General features: G+C 42.5%; 1 protein-coding gene across 2 annotated transcripts in view; it reads left to right on the top strand.

Moving 5' to 3' along the window:
* tenm1 (teneurin transmembrane protein 1) overlaps positions 1-17630 on the top strand; it is a 141358-nt gene that overhangs the window by 56598 nt on the left and 67130 nt on the right. Inside the window, exons 5-6 of one of the 2 annotated variants that reach the window (XM_029847107.1) lie at positions 170-408; positions 12421-12588. In XM_029847107.1, coding sequence (XP_029702967.1) covers positions 170-408; positions 12421-12588 — 407 coding nt within the window. The remainder of the gene's footprint in view (positions 1-169; positions 409-12420; positions 12589-17630) is intronic. The other variant, XM_029847108.1, reaches the window with a different exon arrangement.

Genomic DNA, 17630 nt, shown 5'->3' on the forward strand with positions numbered 1-17630 from the left:
AATTAAGACCCATTGTTACCGAGATTGTTTGACCTTTGAGTGACAAATCAGACACCATTGTCACCTTAAACCACACAGCATGAAAAATGTTGTGAAAAGTATCAAGTGACCTCATTTAAAGTAAAGTCGGGCTTCATAACATAATTTCCTTTGTATTTCTCCTCAACAGGCAATTTCTGTTCAAGCAGGGTTCTGGTTCCTCGGCATTGCTGTCCGGGGCAGCACAGGGCTACCCACTGACATCTGGGACCGTGTACTCCCCTCCGCCGCGGCCACTCCCTCGCAGCAGCGTGACCAGACCACTGTTTACCTTCAACAAGCCTCACCGCTGCTGCAACTGGAAGTGCACAGCCCTGTCCGCATCACTGCTCACGCTCACTCTGGCCCTGCTGCTCACATACGTCATCGGTGAGTCCTGCCAAACGTCTCCTGTGATATTTGTGTTCCAAACTTTCAATGTTTTTGAAGTTGGGTGAGAAGGTCTTGTCAAGGAAGTGGCTGGTTAATTCAAGAAGGAATCAATAAACACCCAGAAACACAATTGTGTCTTGATACAAACAAAATGTTGCAAGCATCAAAGGGTACAGGAACAAAAAACGGGAAGTTAAAAAGGAAGAGGAGATCGATATGGATCAAAGTAGTGCCGTTGAAAAGCTGACGCGTTTGCTTTGAAGGTGTTGGCTTTTAAAGCAGCAGGTAATATATACCAAATGTGAACCTCTGCGGGATCCCCTAACTTGTGAATCGGCTATGAACACCAACGTTCTCCAAAGTAGCGATTATTCGAGAATAGAGACACACATGCAGGCAATAATAACTTGTCTGTTCTCAGAGATGGTAACCTTATTATGGTACTACGGTGCGATGTCTTTTATTAGCCCTTTGGTTCTGTTCATGCTTATTTTCTGTGTATCTAATACTGATTAGAAAACTGTAATCTTTATTTTAACGTGATCACCCCTCCTTAACAGCTGCTGTTTTGCTGCCTGTAGCCAAGTACTGTTGTCCAAAAAATATTCATCCCACTGATCGGATCAGCTGATTTAAACCCCAGCTGTATTCATTGATCCACTGCGTTTGCCCCGTATCCTGCATATTTCCAACCTTGGCCCAGGCCTCCACCTCTGCATTGTCTCTGCTCCACCCACTTCACCCCGTGGTGCAGATATCAGAGTCCTCCACCCAGCTGGTTCATTTCCCTCCTGTGGTGGTGCTCAAGGTCACACCGGAGCGGGCGGGAGTTCGCATTAATCACACTCACACACATACACACACACACATACACACACATGCACATATCAGACATCAAACACATACTAGCAAATCCATGCAGATTAATCCTCAGGCCGAACCATGCTATTCCATTAATGTCTCAGCCCCGGTAATTAGTGCATTAGTGTGGAGTGTGAGTGATGACTTGGAGACGACATCACCTTTTAATTGGTGTCATGCTCCACTCCTACTTGGCAATGATTGATCTCGTTGTTGACATCACCATGGTAACCGCAGCAAGACATATATGGGATGTAGGCTATAGCTAATGTGTCTGTAAATCAAAAATATTCAAATAACATGATTGAAGTAGTCGATGGTGTCTTTGTCTTCAGGGGAGAGGTTGAGACTCAGACACTCAGATGATTAGGTTCGCTCATTACATAATGATCCAGTCATTTTAATGAATTCATTAGAAACTACTGACAAAAAAACAGAAAACACACACACACACAGATATTATTTTCATCTTGTGAAAATAATTATTAATAATTGCATTGATTTTTGTTAAATTTATTCACTTTGAGTTTTTCCTCTCATTAAATCAGGTTATTGAAAATTCATTTTTAAATATCATTAATATTTAAATCAGGGAAAAAAGCCCTGTAGTATTAAAAAATATGATAATGAATTATATTTTATGCCAGTGTAATCAGCTCCTGTCGGCTATGGCTCTATATAGTTGGCAATGCGCTTATTATTATGCGCTTGTATTTTTTGTAGTATGATGAGAAATTTAAAAAAACACACCAGAGCTGTACACATCTGTCAATTACAGATGTTTAAATAAATGGAACTGGTTTAGCATTGATTAACTGGTTTTCAGCTCCTCACTCTTACCTCATTAAATAAGGAATCCTTGTGAGACCATAACCCATCAGGCATGAGTACCACTGATGTGGTCATTTTGGTTGTAATTTTTGACATTTTGTACTGTAAAACTCACACTAAGGTGTAGTTAATCAGGCTTTCCTTTTTTTATTAAGAAATGTAGACATTTATATCCAACAAACAGCCCTGATACTGACTTATTTTGTCACTAGCATTGATCAAAGCTTCAGAATTTGATGAGTTTCGGGTGAAAATGTGATGCAAATTGTCAAATGTAACGGTGATGATGTACTAGCTGCGTTTTCATTGTGCAGCATAGAGCAAAATCAGCAAACAGCTGAAAAAGGTTCCCATACAGTCGTGCCTTACGACCACTTGAGAGTGTATGGAACAAGACGCAATAGAAGATATAATATGTACACATGCTGAGGAGGAGTGCACGCCCTTTTTATTTGGATTACATTGACTCTCCCATAGGGAATTCTATTATTTTGCTCAAATGTCAAATTGCTTGATTATTTTCTATATATTAGGGTTATTTAAAAAGAAAACCTTCTGTACAGTAGAGACTGATCAACACGGAATTTTCTTTTTTGAAAATTTACCGGATGCTGTATTTTCTTTTCACACCTCACCGCCCAATGACACGCGCATTGATTTGAATGGAAATGTGTCGTTTCAGACCGCCGGTGGAATCCAAACGCATCCGGTTTATGAATGTGGTCACAAATGAGCAACTCTTTTCGTTTGTCCATGCAGCTCTGCTAAATATTACAGTACTGGGATCAAATTAAAATTAATTCACGAGGTTGGTTAGGGACTCTTATCACTTTGAGTATTATTCTAAATGTCTTTGATTCATGGTCGGGGATCAGGTCTGATAAAGGAACAATGACCTGCTAGTGAAAGAGGCAAAGCAAGGATTCACAGGGCCATGAGCAGATTAAAGCTTGTTAACAAGCTTGTGCAATCCAGAGATATACTCACATTGATAAAAGGCCCTAAAATAACAACAAGTGTGTGAAAGGACAGCAGTTCATCACCAATTTGAACAATGGAGATGTGCAATAAGGGGACACATAATGCAGCCGCATCTCCCAATCAGCATTTGTTGCAACTCATGATTGTCAAATTCAGGAGTCAGTCTTTAATACCCACACAAATTAACGCACTCTGGGCCTGTTATATGACTTGTTTATTATTTCAGGGAAAAGTAACCTAGCAAATAATGAGGCCATAACATTATGTCTCAATTTAGGGTTTCCAATTAGCACAACAATAGGACGATGCATGATTGCAGAGATAATGCTTTGCCAAAATGATTGCTGCATATGCCCCCTGTTGTGATTAGTTAAGGCAGTCCGATTCTCTTTCTTTACAGCCCCCTTTCCTCTCCCCCCATACCCCCCGGTGGTGCAAGGGCTGTGAATAGCTTTGTTAATTTGTTTATCTCCCAACGTACCCCTCCCTCCTGCAGTCTAAGCTTGTTATTAAGCACAAGATCAGATATGAGGAGCAAAGCATTATGATAGCGTACAGGGCATTTAAGGAGAGATGGAGGGCAGATTAAGATTGCATCTTGCATAATATTGCCGCTGACAACACCACTAATGTCTGTAAAAGATGTAATAGTAACATTGTCTGGCTGTCAGAAAACTAATTAGAATGTATTCTTTACTCTAACAAATATCCCACTGTTCATAGAGTTAAAGCCATTGATTCCTGAACCAAAAGTAAGGAGAGGGCATTAGGCGTCAGTTGTGAAAGATAATTATCTCTACGGCAAGAGGGAAAATCTACTCATGTGTAAGCAAAATGAGGCAGTCAGTGTCACTCTGTAAACAAATAAGCACCCCTAAATCACATTTCAGTCAGCTGTGTACTGCAGACAATGATCATTTTAGGCTCAGACTGTTTTATAGCTCTGTTGTACAACATGTGTTGCTTCAGGGGACCTGGTGCTTCCATAAACACTAAATGACTCATTAGTGCCTTAAAGTTCATTACTTTAACGTGGTTTCTGTTTGTAAATCAGCTTTCAGCGTTTGATGACTGTTCAGAGTGTTCTGGCAGGGGTCAAACTCAGAGCAGCCATCTCCAGCAAACTCTTGCTTACGTTCTCCCTCTTCAGGTACGATTTGTCCTGAAAACACTAAGATTAGCAAAAAACTTAAGAACTGTGAGGTCAGGAGCACAATGTTCCAGCCACAGACATGTGCAAGGACATCAGCTGTCTACCCACACTCACGTTAGCTCTTTGATAGGAGGCTCATTGTCATTTTCAACAAAATCGAAATCGATAAAAAAACAAAATTTGCTTCTTTTCTGCTGTGGCAGCCCTTTCAGATATAATTTGGAGATTTAAAAAGAATAAAGAAAATGACAAAATAATAGCATTCAATTATAAGTCAAAAAGCTGAAAACATCTCTCCAACAAAAGTTAATAATCTGTCATCATTCCAAGTTGAAAATAATTTCTGTTTTTCCTCCGTTCTCGTGTAAGTTTGAATAACTTATCAAGGCTGGAACTGGAATGACCTCTCTAGCTGTAACTTACCTGGGCATACTTTTCCACGGTATCAGTGGAATGGGCAAGAGCAGAGGTGTGCCCTCTTCTGATAGTAGACATTGGTGAGTCTGGTCATGAATGTGCATGCGGAGGAAGGCTTTGGAGGTGTTGAGTCAGCCTGGCCTCAGTAACCTATTACCTTCTCTGTAAGAAGTGTTTTTGAACAGGTGTTGCCACTTTGTGTGGTGAACCTCTGTGCTGAGTTCTGTCAGGAAGGGCAAATGGTTACAGCCTCTCTCGTAGGACCTGGAAACTAAAGCCCTTTTACCAGGAGCGTGCTGGTTCACTGTGCTTCATCTGGTCGTCATACAATCACAATGTGCACCATATATTGTGTTTTCGTTATTATATATATTCGTCAAAACAGGCCAAGCTAATGTCTGCTAGTGTTCCTGTGAAGCTCACAGTCTACTTTCTCCTTTCAGTTAAAGGTTCAATAGTAGGTGTATGTGGCCACAACTGCTGGTTAATTGCAGTGAAAAAGCAATAAAAATGATGGCTTTGGGTGTCTGTGTGTGTGTCCCTCCTCACCTCCAGCTTTTTTTTCTCCGACCAGGCAGCTGTTTCATGCCTCATTGGGGTCTGTATTGATTGGTCCAGTTTCTCTTTGTTTTCGGTCCTCTATTTTGGTCATTCGATGGAGCTCTAAGAAACCTGCTGGCCTTTGCTAAAACTGCACTAATGGCAACGGACGAAAGCCTTTGGTGAAAACGCTTCAAATGGCTGGACACGCTATTCTTTGAATAGTGAGCAAGCCCTTTGGTAAAATGTCTCCAGAAGGTCACAGAGGCTGCACTGAAACAGCCTGAATAGCTCAGATAGTTCAGCAGCCTTGCACACACACACACACACACACACAGTAGCTTGCAACTTTTTTACACACCCTCTCATCCTCCGTGTGGCACAGACAAGCACAAACTACAGCCGCACACCTACGCTTAAACAACAGAGATGATGTGACTGTGAGCTTTGGTCGCGTGTTGCCGTTCGTCTGCGGCATTTTCGGTATCTGAGGGTGGCTGCCGGAGGGAAACCTGACGTGGCGCCAGTCCTCTGCTCATTTAACACTACGTTGTCGGCCGTAACATGACTCAGCTTTCAGGGAAAGGACCACAGATAAGTAAGACAGTGAGTGGGAGACAGACAGGGAGATTTGGGAGCTCTGACATCAGGGGAGAGAAAGTGTGATTAGAAATGAAAGAAGAATAAAGAGATGTGTGAAGCAGAAGGCTTGTGATGCGTTGGGCTGTTGTTACCATGACTAACTAGATGACGGTGAGTTTTAACTGGAAAATAGATGCTAAGATACAGAGCGGATGTCATCATTCAGGGTGCGAGAAACATGTTGACGCCTCCACACTTCCTCTATCCCTCTGGCTGTCATTTTATCCCTTTAACCAAACACTGAAGAACAGCAAGGTCATGGCGATGATGAGTCCTGAGCTTGCTCGGTAACAGACTGCAGAGCTTGGCGGTGCTCTTGCTCACACACACTTGCTCACAGGCAAATGCGAGAAGACAAACACACTTAAGTAGTCGTGACAGTGGTATTAGTAGCTGTCAAGGGCTTGGTGGAGGGGTGTAAGGGAAACACTTCAGAGTCACTTGTCAGTCAAGAGCAGACCAGGGGCATGAAGACGAAGAGGGAGGAGGTCAGGCAGACCTCTGGGCTCTTCGCCTGGAACGTCAACTTAGACACCGATAGCTCTCTCCTTCACCCTCCTTCACACATGTTTTCCCCATTTGTGTCTGTCCTCTGTTTGTCGTTCCCTTCTCTCTTGCTCCCTGCCTTTTATCTCCTCTGCCCTCCTTCCCCTCTTTGCTTTCCTTTCTTCCATCCCTTTAGAAGCTGGTGGCTTAGCTTGAGGCTGACACGGCCAAGCAGAACTCAGATGAGAAATTGTTCTTACTGTACATGCTAAACTACAGAGTAAATCGAATGACTGATGCTCTTGAAAGTGTTAGCTGCAGGGCAAAGCCAGCTGCGTAGTGTTTGACTGTCAAACAGAATAACGTTGACACTTTGCTACGTGTATGAGTGAAAAGAGCTCGACAATGACTCCTGGATATGTAGCCACTTGCAGAATGGTATTGATAAATCATTTCCAACCCACTGGAATGCTACCTTGGCTTTAATAGCTATCGATAAGACAGTATATTCCCAGTCAATGTGACCAACTGTAGTCACATGTTATATCCAACATGAACGAAATTAAATGAAATACACAACTACCGTACACACAGACACGCGGACATGGACAGGCGCACGTGCTCAAATTGTCTTCAGCTCCTCCCTCTCACCATAAGTGTTAAAATCTAATCATCACCGCAGCCCACAAACATTTTCTATCTATTCAAGACACACATGCCTGGTACCAACAACAATAGCAGCATCTAGCTAGAATCATTGCTGCTGTTGCCTGCTCACATGATTTGCTTTTAAAGCTTGGACACCCTTTATCCAAACCATAATATGCTCACCATACAGGTTTTTTTCTTTCTGCTGCGTAGCCTTTTAGACAGTTGTTATCTGTTAGCCCTCAGATGTATCCACAAACTTCCACAAGCTCGGCTTTTTCAGTTCTCTTAGTTCTCTCCACAGTAGTTTAAGAACAATACATCTGGGTAAGAGGGCTGCCGCTAGTGCTCCTTTCTTTCACCACAGAGCTGTCTCAGTCTCTCTCCACCCCACACTGTTCTCTGTAGCTTGCCACATCTCTTACACACATCCTGGCAGGGTAGCCATCAGCGTGGGTACAGCGCTGAACCCCCTCACAGCGGTGCTGTTCTATTACCTCTGGCAGTCATCTCACTGTCACACTGATCAATGATTCATGTGCGCGAGAGCTTCAGTCCGTTAGCTTGCTGCACTGCTGCATGCTGTTACTACTTCACTGCTGCTGTTGCCGTTATAATGACTGGACTCACTCGCAGTGGCTAACATATGACAGTTATGTGTTATTATGAGACAGAAAATGGACCGTGTGGGACTGATAGATTGACATGGGTAATACGAGCACACAACACTCACAGAATTTACTGCCTCCTGTGTGCTAATGTGCATGGACTTTGAATCAACAATAAATATGGTCAAAGAATATTAAGGGAACAAAGTGTTCCTTCCATTTGTTTCCTGAATAGTACTGTATGATGAGGCACATGGTGCTCTACAGAATGATGAAACCAAACTATGGAGGCTATTCCAATAGTGACTCGAATCTACTCAGTTTTCAGCAATTTCCATTATGTGATAGAATCTGGTTCCAGGTATTTTTTTAAGTACCCACTTGGCCTGAGTTTCAAGTGGGCTGAGTTAACACTGACATCACTGAGTCATCAGAGCAACTCAGCCACCAACTCAAACTCACCATTTTTAAAACACGGCAACAGAGACTGTGTCTTTTTTATTAGTTCTGTAATCAAAATAGTAAAAATCAAACACCACCAACAGCGAGGTGCAGCTCATTCTGTGCATGGTGGCACCAGAAACCCGAAGGATCTAGAAATAAGAGCTTGAAATAAGGTTTGCCTGGAGGTCGTGAGCTGGTGGCCACTCACGGGAACCAGTGGACATTAAGGTGATGTCAAGACAAGCTTAAAAACACAAAAGGCGCAGGTGTTTTGGGCGACCTCCCCATAAATACCAGATGGATACTGAGGTGGTGGATGACCTAAACCAAGTAGAGTTGAGCCCACAGTTACTTATTGTAAATAAGAAAATGTACTTCATTAATTAAGCAGTAGAAATAAAAGATCGTCATTAAACTTGAACCAAATAATTGAACCATCAACTTCATTTCATTCAGATTTTTTCCTTTTATAGTGAGAAATTTTAGGCTCTCTGGTCAATGTTTTGTTCAACATTTATATAAATGAGACACTTTAATTTAGAACCTTGCATTTTTGCACTTTGGGATCATGACCCATCCTGCTGTGCAGCTGACTTTGGCCCACTTTTGGTGCATGTATTTTTCATAAAATGACTGTTTGTGGTACTATTTAAACCAAGATAAAACATTTTCGGTTTTTTGATTTCTTTGTCTCACAGTTATAGTCTGCTTATTTATTTTTATCTATAATGGCTTTGCCAAGTTCAGTGACCCACTCGAGCACATCCTCTTTTTTTAGCAGTGCTGGAGGGTGAACCACCAACTGAAACAGGACATAATTCAGAATAGTGCAGCATATGACACCAAGCATGTCTGCAGTGTTTTGGTAATTACTCACACAGCAGGGTATACATTCCAGGTCAACGTTATGACAAAAATGATTTAACACCTTCACTTGTAGTGTGGTGCACTATAGTATAGTATGATGCAGTAAGGTAAGTTATGTGTCACTTTTATTGGCATAGCCCAAAAGCACAAATTGACTGGATGGACCATTGAACAACAATAGTGACACTTGACATTAGAGAAGAAAACTCCACAAGGAATCCCTCTCCAAGAGGCGGAAGTCATGTGACTGATGAACCGACACAATTACACTTTCTAATGCAGCATGTTTATGCAACAATTGTGAAGTGATTTAGATCTCAGAGGTTAGCCAAGCAGGTTAAAGGTGCCCTGGCAGTGCACGAGACTCTTAAACTCCTGTTACTCTGCTGATCAGACAGGCCCGATAAGTATATAAGCAACCATTTAAGAGGACGCCTCAGAGATATGGGCAGTGTGTCTGTACAACAGATGTTCAGCCTCTCTGCGTGGATTACCATTCCAGAATAGATTTAAATATTCAACATGTTGCATTTTATGCTATTTTGTCAAGAAGATACTTCCTAATTTAAAATTGTGCCTCGGCGGCCTGTGGCAGTTGTGTTTTTGAGTAGATTTAAAAAGCAAAATTAGGTTTACATTGAGCAACGTGCTGTATGCCAAAGCACAAACAGCAAAAACATGCATCTGGATATAATGTTGGACTCTGGGCTTGTGTTATGATGAACACAATCTCGTATGTTTGACCCTGTCGACAAAAACAATACTTCATTTGACAAAATAATCCGCACGCAATATCCGCTTAGTGGCTCTTGAGGGAGGATTGTTTCCTGCATAGTTTAACATGCAGGCATCTAATTCAAAGGCTTAAAAACGTCACTCTTTATTCTGTTGGGGTAAAAAATATGTTGTTGTCATCTATCTTGTCTGGTCAAGGAAATGTTTTTATTCTGCAAGTAGTGAGTTTAGAAATGTGGGCACCAGGACCTCAAAAAGTTCCCTCCAGAATAATACAGTCCTTTATAAGGCCTCCAGATCACTGTGTGTGCGTGCATGTGTGTGTGTGTGTGTGTGTTCTAGCAAAAGGTTAATAGCCATAGAACAAGAGAGTAAGAGAGAGAGGCTGATGAGCAGGACTTGGTGAAGTGCGCTCTAAAGGTTTTTTGAGGAGAGTTGGAGTGTTGAAGAGGAGAAGATCAGAGAGCTGGTGAGGACTGTCACCATCAAGTCATTACTGCTGTGTGCGTGCGTGTGTGAGCATGTGTGTGAGCGTGTGTGTGCTCGGGCCAAAATTGTGGGGCTTTTTCACACACACCAGTTTGATTACAGTCGGACATTAACCATCCCCATTCCAAACCTGGAAATGGTCTCCTATTAATAGAGTTGTGTTCCCAAAGATGGGGTGTAGCACATGTGACCCCAAATATTGCCTAAGTAGGTGTGCATGTGTGTGTGTGTATGCGTGCGCTTGTGGGTGTGTGTGTGCACATGCATTATGTGTGTCTCGAGGGTATGCAAAGAACAAGGAGAGAAAAGGAAGTGCGATTCAGACAAGAGGAAGTGAGCCGAGAATGAAGCTTGAGAAATTGAATAGTGAAATTGGTAAAAATATCATTTTGGGAATGACTTGTCACCCCTCACTGAACACCTTCACAAACTAATTTATAAAAGTGATAGGTTGTTCCGCACTGCTGCATAATATAAGGCGGTACACACAGCAGTGATGCATACAAACTTAAATTAGAAGGTGCACACTTATATTTCAGACTCAGTGCTAAATACTGAGTTCTATGAGCTGTGTAGGCTAATGTAAAATTCAGCAGCTGGTCTCTGAATGCATTCCGGTAGAATAAAGCATTATTCCCACGTACATTATGTTTTCCTCTCTGTCGGCCTACCTGTGTCTCCCACCTGTCCGTTAGAGATGGAGTACGTACAACAGCGACGTCTCCGGAGGGACTTTGCTGCAAAACTACACCCACGAAATCAGATGTATAATGCAGATTACGCTTTTTAGCGCTCCCCCCCCCCACCACCAAATTCCTGCAGTATCGCATGTAATTTCACAGTGGAGCGTTAATGAGAAACCCCCACACGATTTACACCGAATGGGGGGGGGGCATTGAAACGAGCAACACACATACACACTGATGTGAAGAATCTGTGCATGTCCATGTCTGCTCTCGTCATAGGCTGACAGTTCAATTAGCCTGAGCTAAATGATGCATGACTTCTCCCTCACGGCCCTGGTAATCGTCAGTGTTCTGCTTTGAAGAGTTCATATTTTGCATGAGTAGATAGCTAAACCAACAGAGGCTGGGGATGGTCGTAAGTCGGGTGACTGCTGGAATGTGCGATTTGCTGATCCCCTTAGACGCCACAGTGGAACGCGCGACCAAATTGGCTTGAACTCTCAGTGCTTATCACAGATTAGATGCAGTTTTTAGAGGAAAATATTTCTGTTTATCGCCGAACCCCAGCAACACAAAAAGTGACAGTTTTCAACCGTCGAGAGTTTTAATTAGGTATCGTCATCACCTGGGAATCAGCTGTGGGTGAGCGCGTAGGTCCCCGCTCGCGGGTGTGAGTAGTCACGCGTGCAGGAAAATCGCCGGCACCTGTGCATGCGGCGTGGCTGCGCCGGGATATTACGAGTTTGTTTCTCTAAGCAGCCATTTTGTGCAAGCACGTGTCAAGTGCTTCTTCTTTTCGGGTGTCGGCATTGCGGCGACAGCAGACAGGCAGCGAAGACGTTTGAAGCCGTTAGAAGTTCTCTACCTTGATCTGCAGCAGCCGTCCTCTGGCTGCCACTAGCGCGCGCTAACTTTGTGATTTGAGTCTTTGCTTTTGTTTGATGTTCTGAAAATGTCAGAGGAGAAAGAAAATCAGCAATGATTTATTTCATTGGCTTTGTTCCTCGTATCAGCTAAGGTACGCTCCCTTGATTTATTTTTTTTTTTTTTTAAATCTGTTTAATGTTAAAACGACACCATCATTTGAGTACAACCACACATGAATAGAACCTGCTGATTGGTTTGAATTAGGTGCACATTTTACTGAACACATCAACGGCCCTGCAAGACACTAATAAATTTTCTTAATGGAAAAGCATCTGTTTGTTTTTTTATTTGTTTTTATTATTATTTAACAGTGTGCCGGATTCTTGTGTGTATAAACAGCTTTATGAGTGGGAGGGGGAATCCTGCATCCTGCCATACTCTTTGTTGTTTAAAAGGCCCATATGGATTCTGAATCGGCAGCAGATTTCAAAGCTTCATTAGTCTTGCATAAAAGACTGTTAGTGCTTTAATACAGGTAGCACGTTTGGGCTCAGTGGAAGTGCTTTAATTGCCCACCTCTGCCACATTCACTGTTTATAGAAGCTTGCTTCAGGTCTTCAGGCACAAAAAGGCACTAAAACTGTGAAAACACAAAAAAGGAACAGTTAAGGAACATTTATACACACCTTCTTCAAGCCTCAAATAATGAGGGCTTTTTACATCTCCCGTTCTCTGTTTGTGTGCGTATAAACAGTTGTCCACCTGTTAGGGCTGACCTGGCACCTGCGTCACGGTGAGAGCCAGCTGTACGAGAACGGTGTGAGCTCGGGAGACCACCAGCAGGATGACCGCAGCAGACCCACCAGCTCCATCCACCTGCTGGACAGCCTCCACCCTGAAAACACACACGGCGGTGACAGAGGTGAGCCGAGACACACACACGCGGCGTTTGCTAAATAACTTGTCATTACAACAAAGATAGTACAACACACTCGTTTTTCATCAATAAAAATGGTGATAATAAAACTTGGTGGTTTTGAAGGTGTGTCACATTTGATGAATTGCCTGAAGTTGGGAAACAAAGGGGGTGAATTATTCTGTCCCCTGTTTTAGCTTTAAGTCATTCTGAGATAACAATGCATGAGCTTGACTGTTTGTTTGTTCATTTTATCTTTGATGGCGGCGTATAAACCGTCTGTGCTGAAACCCGAATGTTCAGGCATCATCATTAGACTGTTTCATCACTATGCTTCCACCAAGATTATTTTTTAAGCCAATTACTAACTTCAAATGATAGTTTAGATGCTAATTGCAGTTCTCATTTTGACATTTGACTTTATTCTTCTTTTAGATTCTTTTTCTTTTTTGGTGTTAATTATTCACATAAACATTGTGCACTATTTATTTAACACTTTTAGAAAGTTTACTTTTAGAAATGCAATAATAGCTGATTCAGCAATGGCTTTCAGGTGTATCTGAACTCAGAGTTGCTTCTGTGGTTCTGTTGCTGGGTTTTTTAAAGGTTTTGCTGAATTAAATGAAACATTACTTATCCACAAGTAGTGAGTTGCAATTTCTGAGCCAAATACTATTGGAATGATAATCAATTATTTGGTACACCAATAAATCTGTTTTTAATTAAAATACATTAATTTCTCAAGGATTGAATAAACTCTAATTGGAATAAGACTGAAACTTTTTTGAAGTTTTTCATTCTAACATTAGGATTCGACAAGCTAGCACCATGTATCGACATGAAGGCCAGTCGGTTTCTATTGCTTTAGGCTTCTGCCTTGCATGCATACAGCGCTCTGTTCAATACATATTCCATTTTGACAGAGAGAGACATTAGTTCTGAGATCAACCTTGAACTGATTACTCATTCCTAAAAAGTCAAGGTAATTGGTTAATTATGTTTCCTCTTAGCCAGTCCGTGCCTGGAATATCCAATCGCTGCTCTGTCATCTCTAAACTAGCCAGAGGAATTACTAAGAACAATTTAACCCAACGACATGGGACATTAATTGTGAGTGTTCCAGGTCATGCAGTCAGGCAGGACACGGCAACCTTCATGCTTAGGCTGACTCTGATGAATATTATAATAGATGCTGTTGGTCCACGTTCAGCTCCAACAGAAAGAACGTGTGAGCCAAACTGCAACCCACTGCAATTTGGGCAACCTGGGACATCCCTGAAGCAACTATTCTTGATGAATCCTCAAATTCTGAGGATTAACTCCCATCAGTAGCTAAATCCTCCAATAGAGCATACAGGGGTCATTGAATTCACGTCTGCGTTGCCTCGCCACAATCTATTGTCTCATTTCCTATTGCTTGTTTGATGAAAGCCAGGAAATCAAAATGGGCAAAGCTAAGCCGTTGATGCAGGGGGTTCAGATTAATAAAGTTGGCATGGTGGAGGTGGTCTGCAGGCAGAAGAGAGCCAGAGAGATTAGAGATTAGACTGTAATCCAGTGTGGCAGATTATCGCCGCTGCACCCATCACCTCTCACACCGAGAGCCCACACAATCCCTGAGATTACACAGCGGAGGATGGCGATGGAATGGAAATAACAAAAAAACCCACAATAGGTACTCTGGAGTCAAAATGATGCTGAGAAAAAAGGAGGATTGATGGGGACCAATCTGTGTGGCTAACGTTTAAGATAAAAGTGTCCCAGATAAATAATTGGCTGACATTATATGTAATCATAATACAAAGCCTCATTTCCATATCTCATGTATTTATAACAGTACTATGAGAACAAGTGACATCATTAGAGGGACGGTTAACTGTGCTAAATCTGGTGATTGGAGGGGAGGAATCAGTTTCTGCCTCTTTTGGTCTAAGATGGTGACACATAGGAAGGGACGAAAGCATCCGGGAAGTACGCTTGTTTACTGTCAGCATTGTTTTTATGTCAACATCCAGCAGCAGCAGATTTCTAATCTACTTTAGAAGCAGCTTGCAGCAGGGCGCTAATTGACGTAAAGTGTCAGCTGCGTATGGCCGGCGTCTTGTCAAGCTGTGTTTTATGTTCTCTGCACCACCTCACCCGCAGGTTCCTGAGATCACCAGGAGCCCTTCACAGTCCTCCACACATAAAAGCCTCTCTAATTAGTGCGACATTAATTTTCATTCACCCCATGATAATCCACCTCGGGCTGGTTGTGACTTGTGGAACACGCGTGCACTGACTCTCCTTCACCTCTGTTTTTGCCACCACCTTCTGCATGCACAAGCGCATGTGTTCATACACAGTCAATGCCAAACACTGATTTATTATTGATATTGAGAAATGAACCCAAATGACACTGCGCACCGGCGTAATTCCTCATCATAATATGGATGATATGGAATATTGTCTGAGCCTGTGCAACAATTGTATTGGGGAGGGGAGGCGTTAGTGCTGAACTGTTTTCACTCTGCTTGATGGTGTGCTTGGAAATAGGTGTGTGGATGGATTGAATGCGACACAGGCAGAGAGAAGGGCTCTTAAAGAGCACATCAATATTCTAGACTGTGTGCATAGAGCAGCGTGAGTCTGAGCAGTGTGTAAGAAAGTGCACATATTGTGTATGTATGTGACGCAGGGAGACGTGTCTGTGGTAGGGATGAGCGTGTGCATGTGTGCAAATGTTGATGGGCTTGTCCCTGTAACACTGATCTCATTGATTTTCTCACGCTGGGAAACAGACTTCATGCAACACATGGACAACCGCACACACAGTAACATAGACACCCACGGAGAGACACCCCCCCCCCCCCCCCGTCCCTCCCAGTGCATCGGTCCAGTGTTTCCAGTTTGGAAAATAATATTACTGTTTCAATCCAAAATACAGAATCAGTTAAAATAAATGTTTGTTTGGTCATATAGACACTGGGCTAAAAGCTGTTAGCATGTTCAAGTGTTAATTGTTTCATTGTGCAAGGATAATGATAATAATAAGGGTCAGCATTTGTGAGGGTTTTAAATGCAGGCATATAGAAAGTGTATACCCAAACCTGAGAAGTGAGCTCTCAGCGGATCAGAGGGGCTGAAGCAGGTCTGTGAGGTAGGAAGTGTCCAGATGATGGAGGGCTTTGTTGGGACAGGAACGGGATATTGAAATGGATGGTTGACAGGTAACCAGTGGAGGTTCTGAAGGACAGGGGTGATGTGATCATTTGGAAGCAGAGTTCTGAGTGTGCTGGACTATATTGAGAAATTTAGCTGCGGAATCATAAAGAATGCTGTCGCAGTAGGTGAGTGTGGGTGTGATAAATGCAAGGATTAGAGACGGAGGGTGATTGACGAGGTTGGGCTGTTCAAAAGTGAGGTAGTTGTCAGAATAAGTAATGTGGCATTAACATGTTACTGACGGGTGGTAATATTGCATCTACGTGGAAACAAAGTATTTATAACATAATTTCACACTGTCCACATTTTAAACAGCAACAGTCCCTTGTGAGCAGTAAACATCCTCAGGCATCGTAATTTATGCCATTTATCCAACCTGAAGCTCGGCGACGCTTTGGACTTCGCACAGTTGAGGTAAACTCCTTTCAGAGTAAGAGCTGTTTGATAAATATTGGTCCCATTCAACACAAAATGCATGAACACTAATGTATGGATTTAGCTGCAGATTAAAAGGTGGCATCAGAAGTAATTGCCAAGCATTAAAAATGTGTTGGCTAAAAATGTACGAAATGTACGGCAGCGCTTTATTTTGAAATTGGGTCGTCTATTTCCTGAAACTACTAAAAATATTGTCGTTCTGGAAAGAAAAAGTTAAATTGTAAAGGGAATGAATGTTATTTCTCAATTTCTGAATCCACATTTATATATTGCTCCCTGTTTCATTCACAAATCACACTAATTAAAAACGCAATTTAACTACAAACGATTCCATTCTAAATCTAAGTGGGATGAAATGCTGACAGCCCCCGCTCAAACTGATTTTGGATCTTTTCCACTAAATCCATGGGTTAGCATCAGCATTAGCGCTCGAGCTGACAGTGTTCCACTGCGTTACCAACACACCCTTTGTGTGTTGATTGCATGGAGACATCATATTTTCAATTTCCTAATCCGATGTATAAATGTATATATTTTATGCTTAAACCTGCACAGCACCACACTAACACATACAACTCCTGCATTCTGAATAAAGTGGGGGCTCCATTATGTGAGCTGTGCCTCTCCCATCCCCTTATGCCAGATTAACACGGGCTTGTCGCAGGACGGGGAAAACTACAAGTGCTTTACAATTTGTTACACATTACATGTGTAAGAATCTGAAGTGAGTGTCATGCAGTGAATGAGTGTGCGAACAGGCCTGTCACAGAGATCGCCTAAGGCCCGATAGTGGAAGGTGAGCAGTAATATAAGGCCCTAAGGCCAGGGCATTATCTTCTCCTGACTCTGACTGACACTCATTAGGCTGCACAGTGGAGAGAGGAGGCTGAAAGCTTATTAAACCAACTGCTCAAAAGGCCCTTAATTGAATCCAAGTAATTATAGAGACCTTGGCCATTGTGATATTTTTATTCATCCTGCGGCAAACTCAATCTCTCTTGCATTTGGAACACTATTAATGTTGTCTGTCCAAATGCGTGTGAGTTGAACACAGGCCTGCGCTCCAACACCTACTGACACTCAGCTGCATATGCTCGCGCGGTTCCACTCCCATCAGACATTTCCCATCACCGAGCGCCTGACGAAGCTCAGGTCGCTGCTAATATTAATTGCATAGACAGCATAGTTTCATTGAAAATTGATTTCAGGTGTAATTGTTTTACCCAAATAACCTGCAGGCAAGAGAAATTAATTAGACTGTGTCCTGAGCTCACATGTCGCTCCTTTCCCCCACATTTTCTCTCCCTTTCTCTCTCACATATTCCCACATTACTACCTTTCATAGACGCAATGCATTATCCAGCTGCTTCCTCTAATCTGAACCATCCCAATTCACTCCTTATTCC

Source organism: Takifugu rubripes, chromosome 14 (genome assembly GCF_901000725.2).
Source record: "Takifugu rubripes chromosome 14, fTakRub1.2, whole genome shotgun sequence".
Classification (NCBI taxonomy): Eukaryota; Metazoa; Chordata; class Actinopteri; order Tetraodontiformes; family Tetraodontidae; genus Takifugu; species Takifugu rubripes.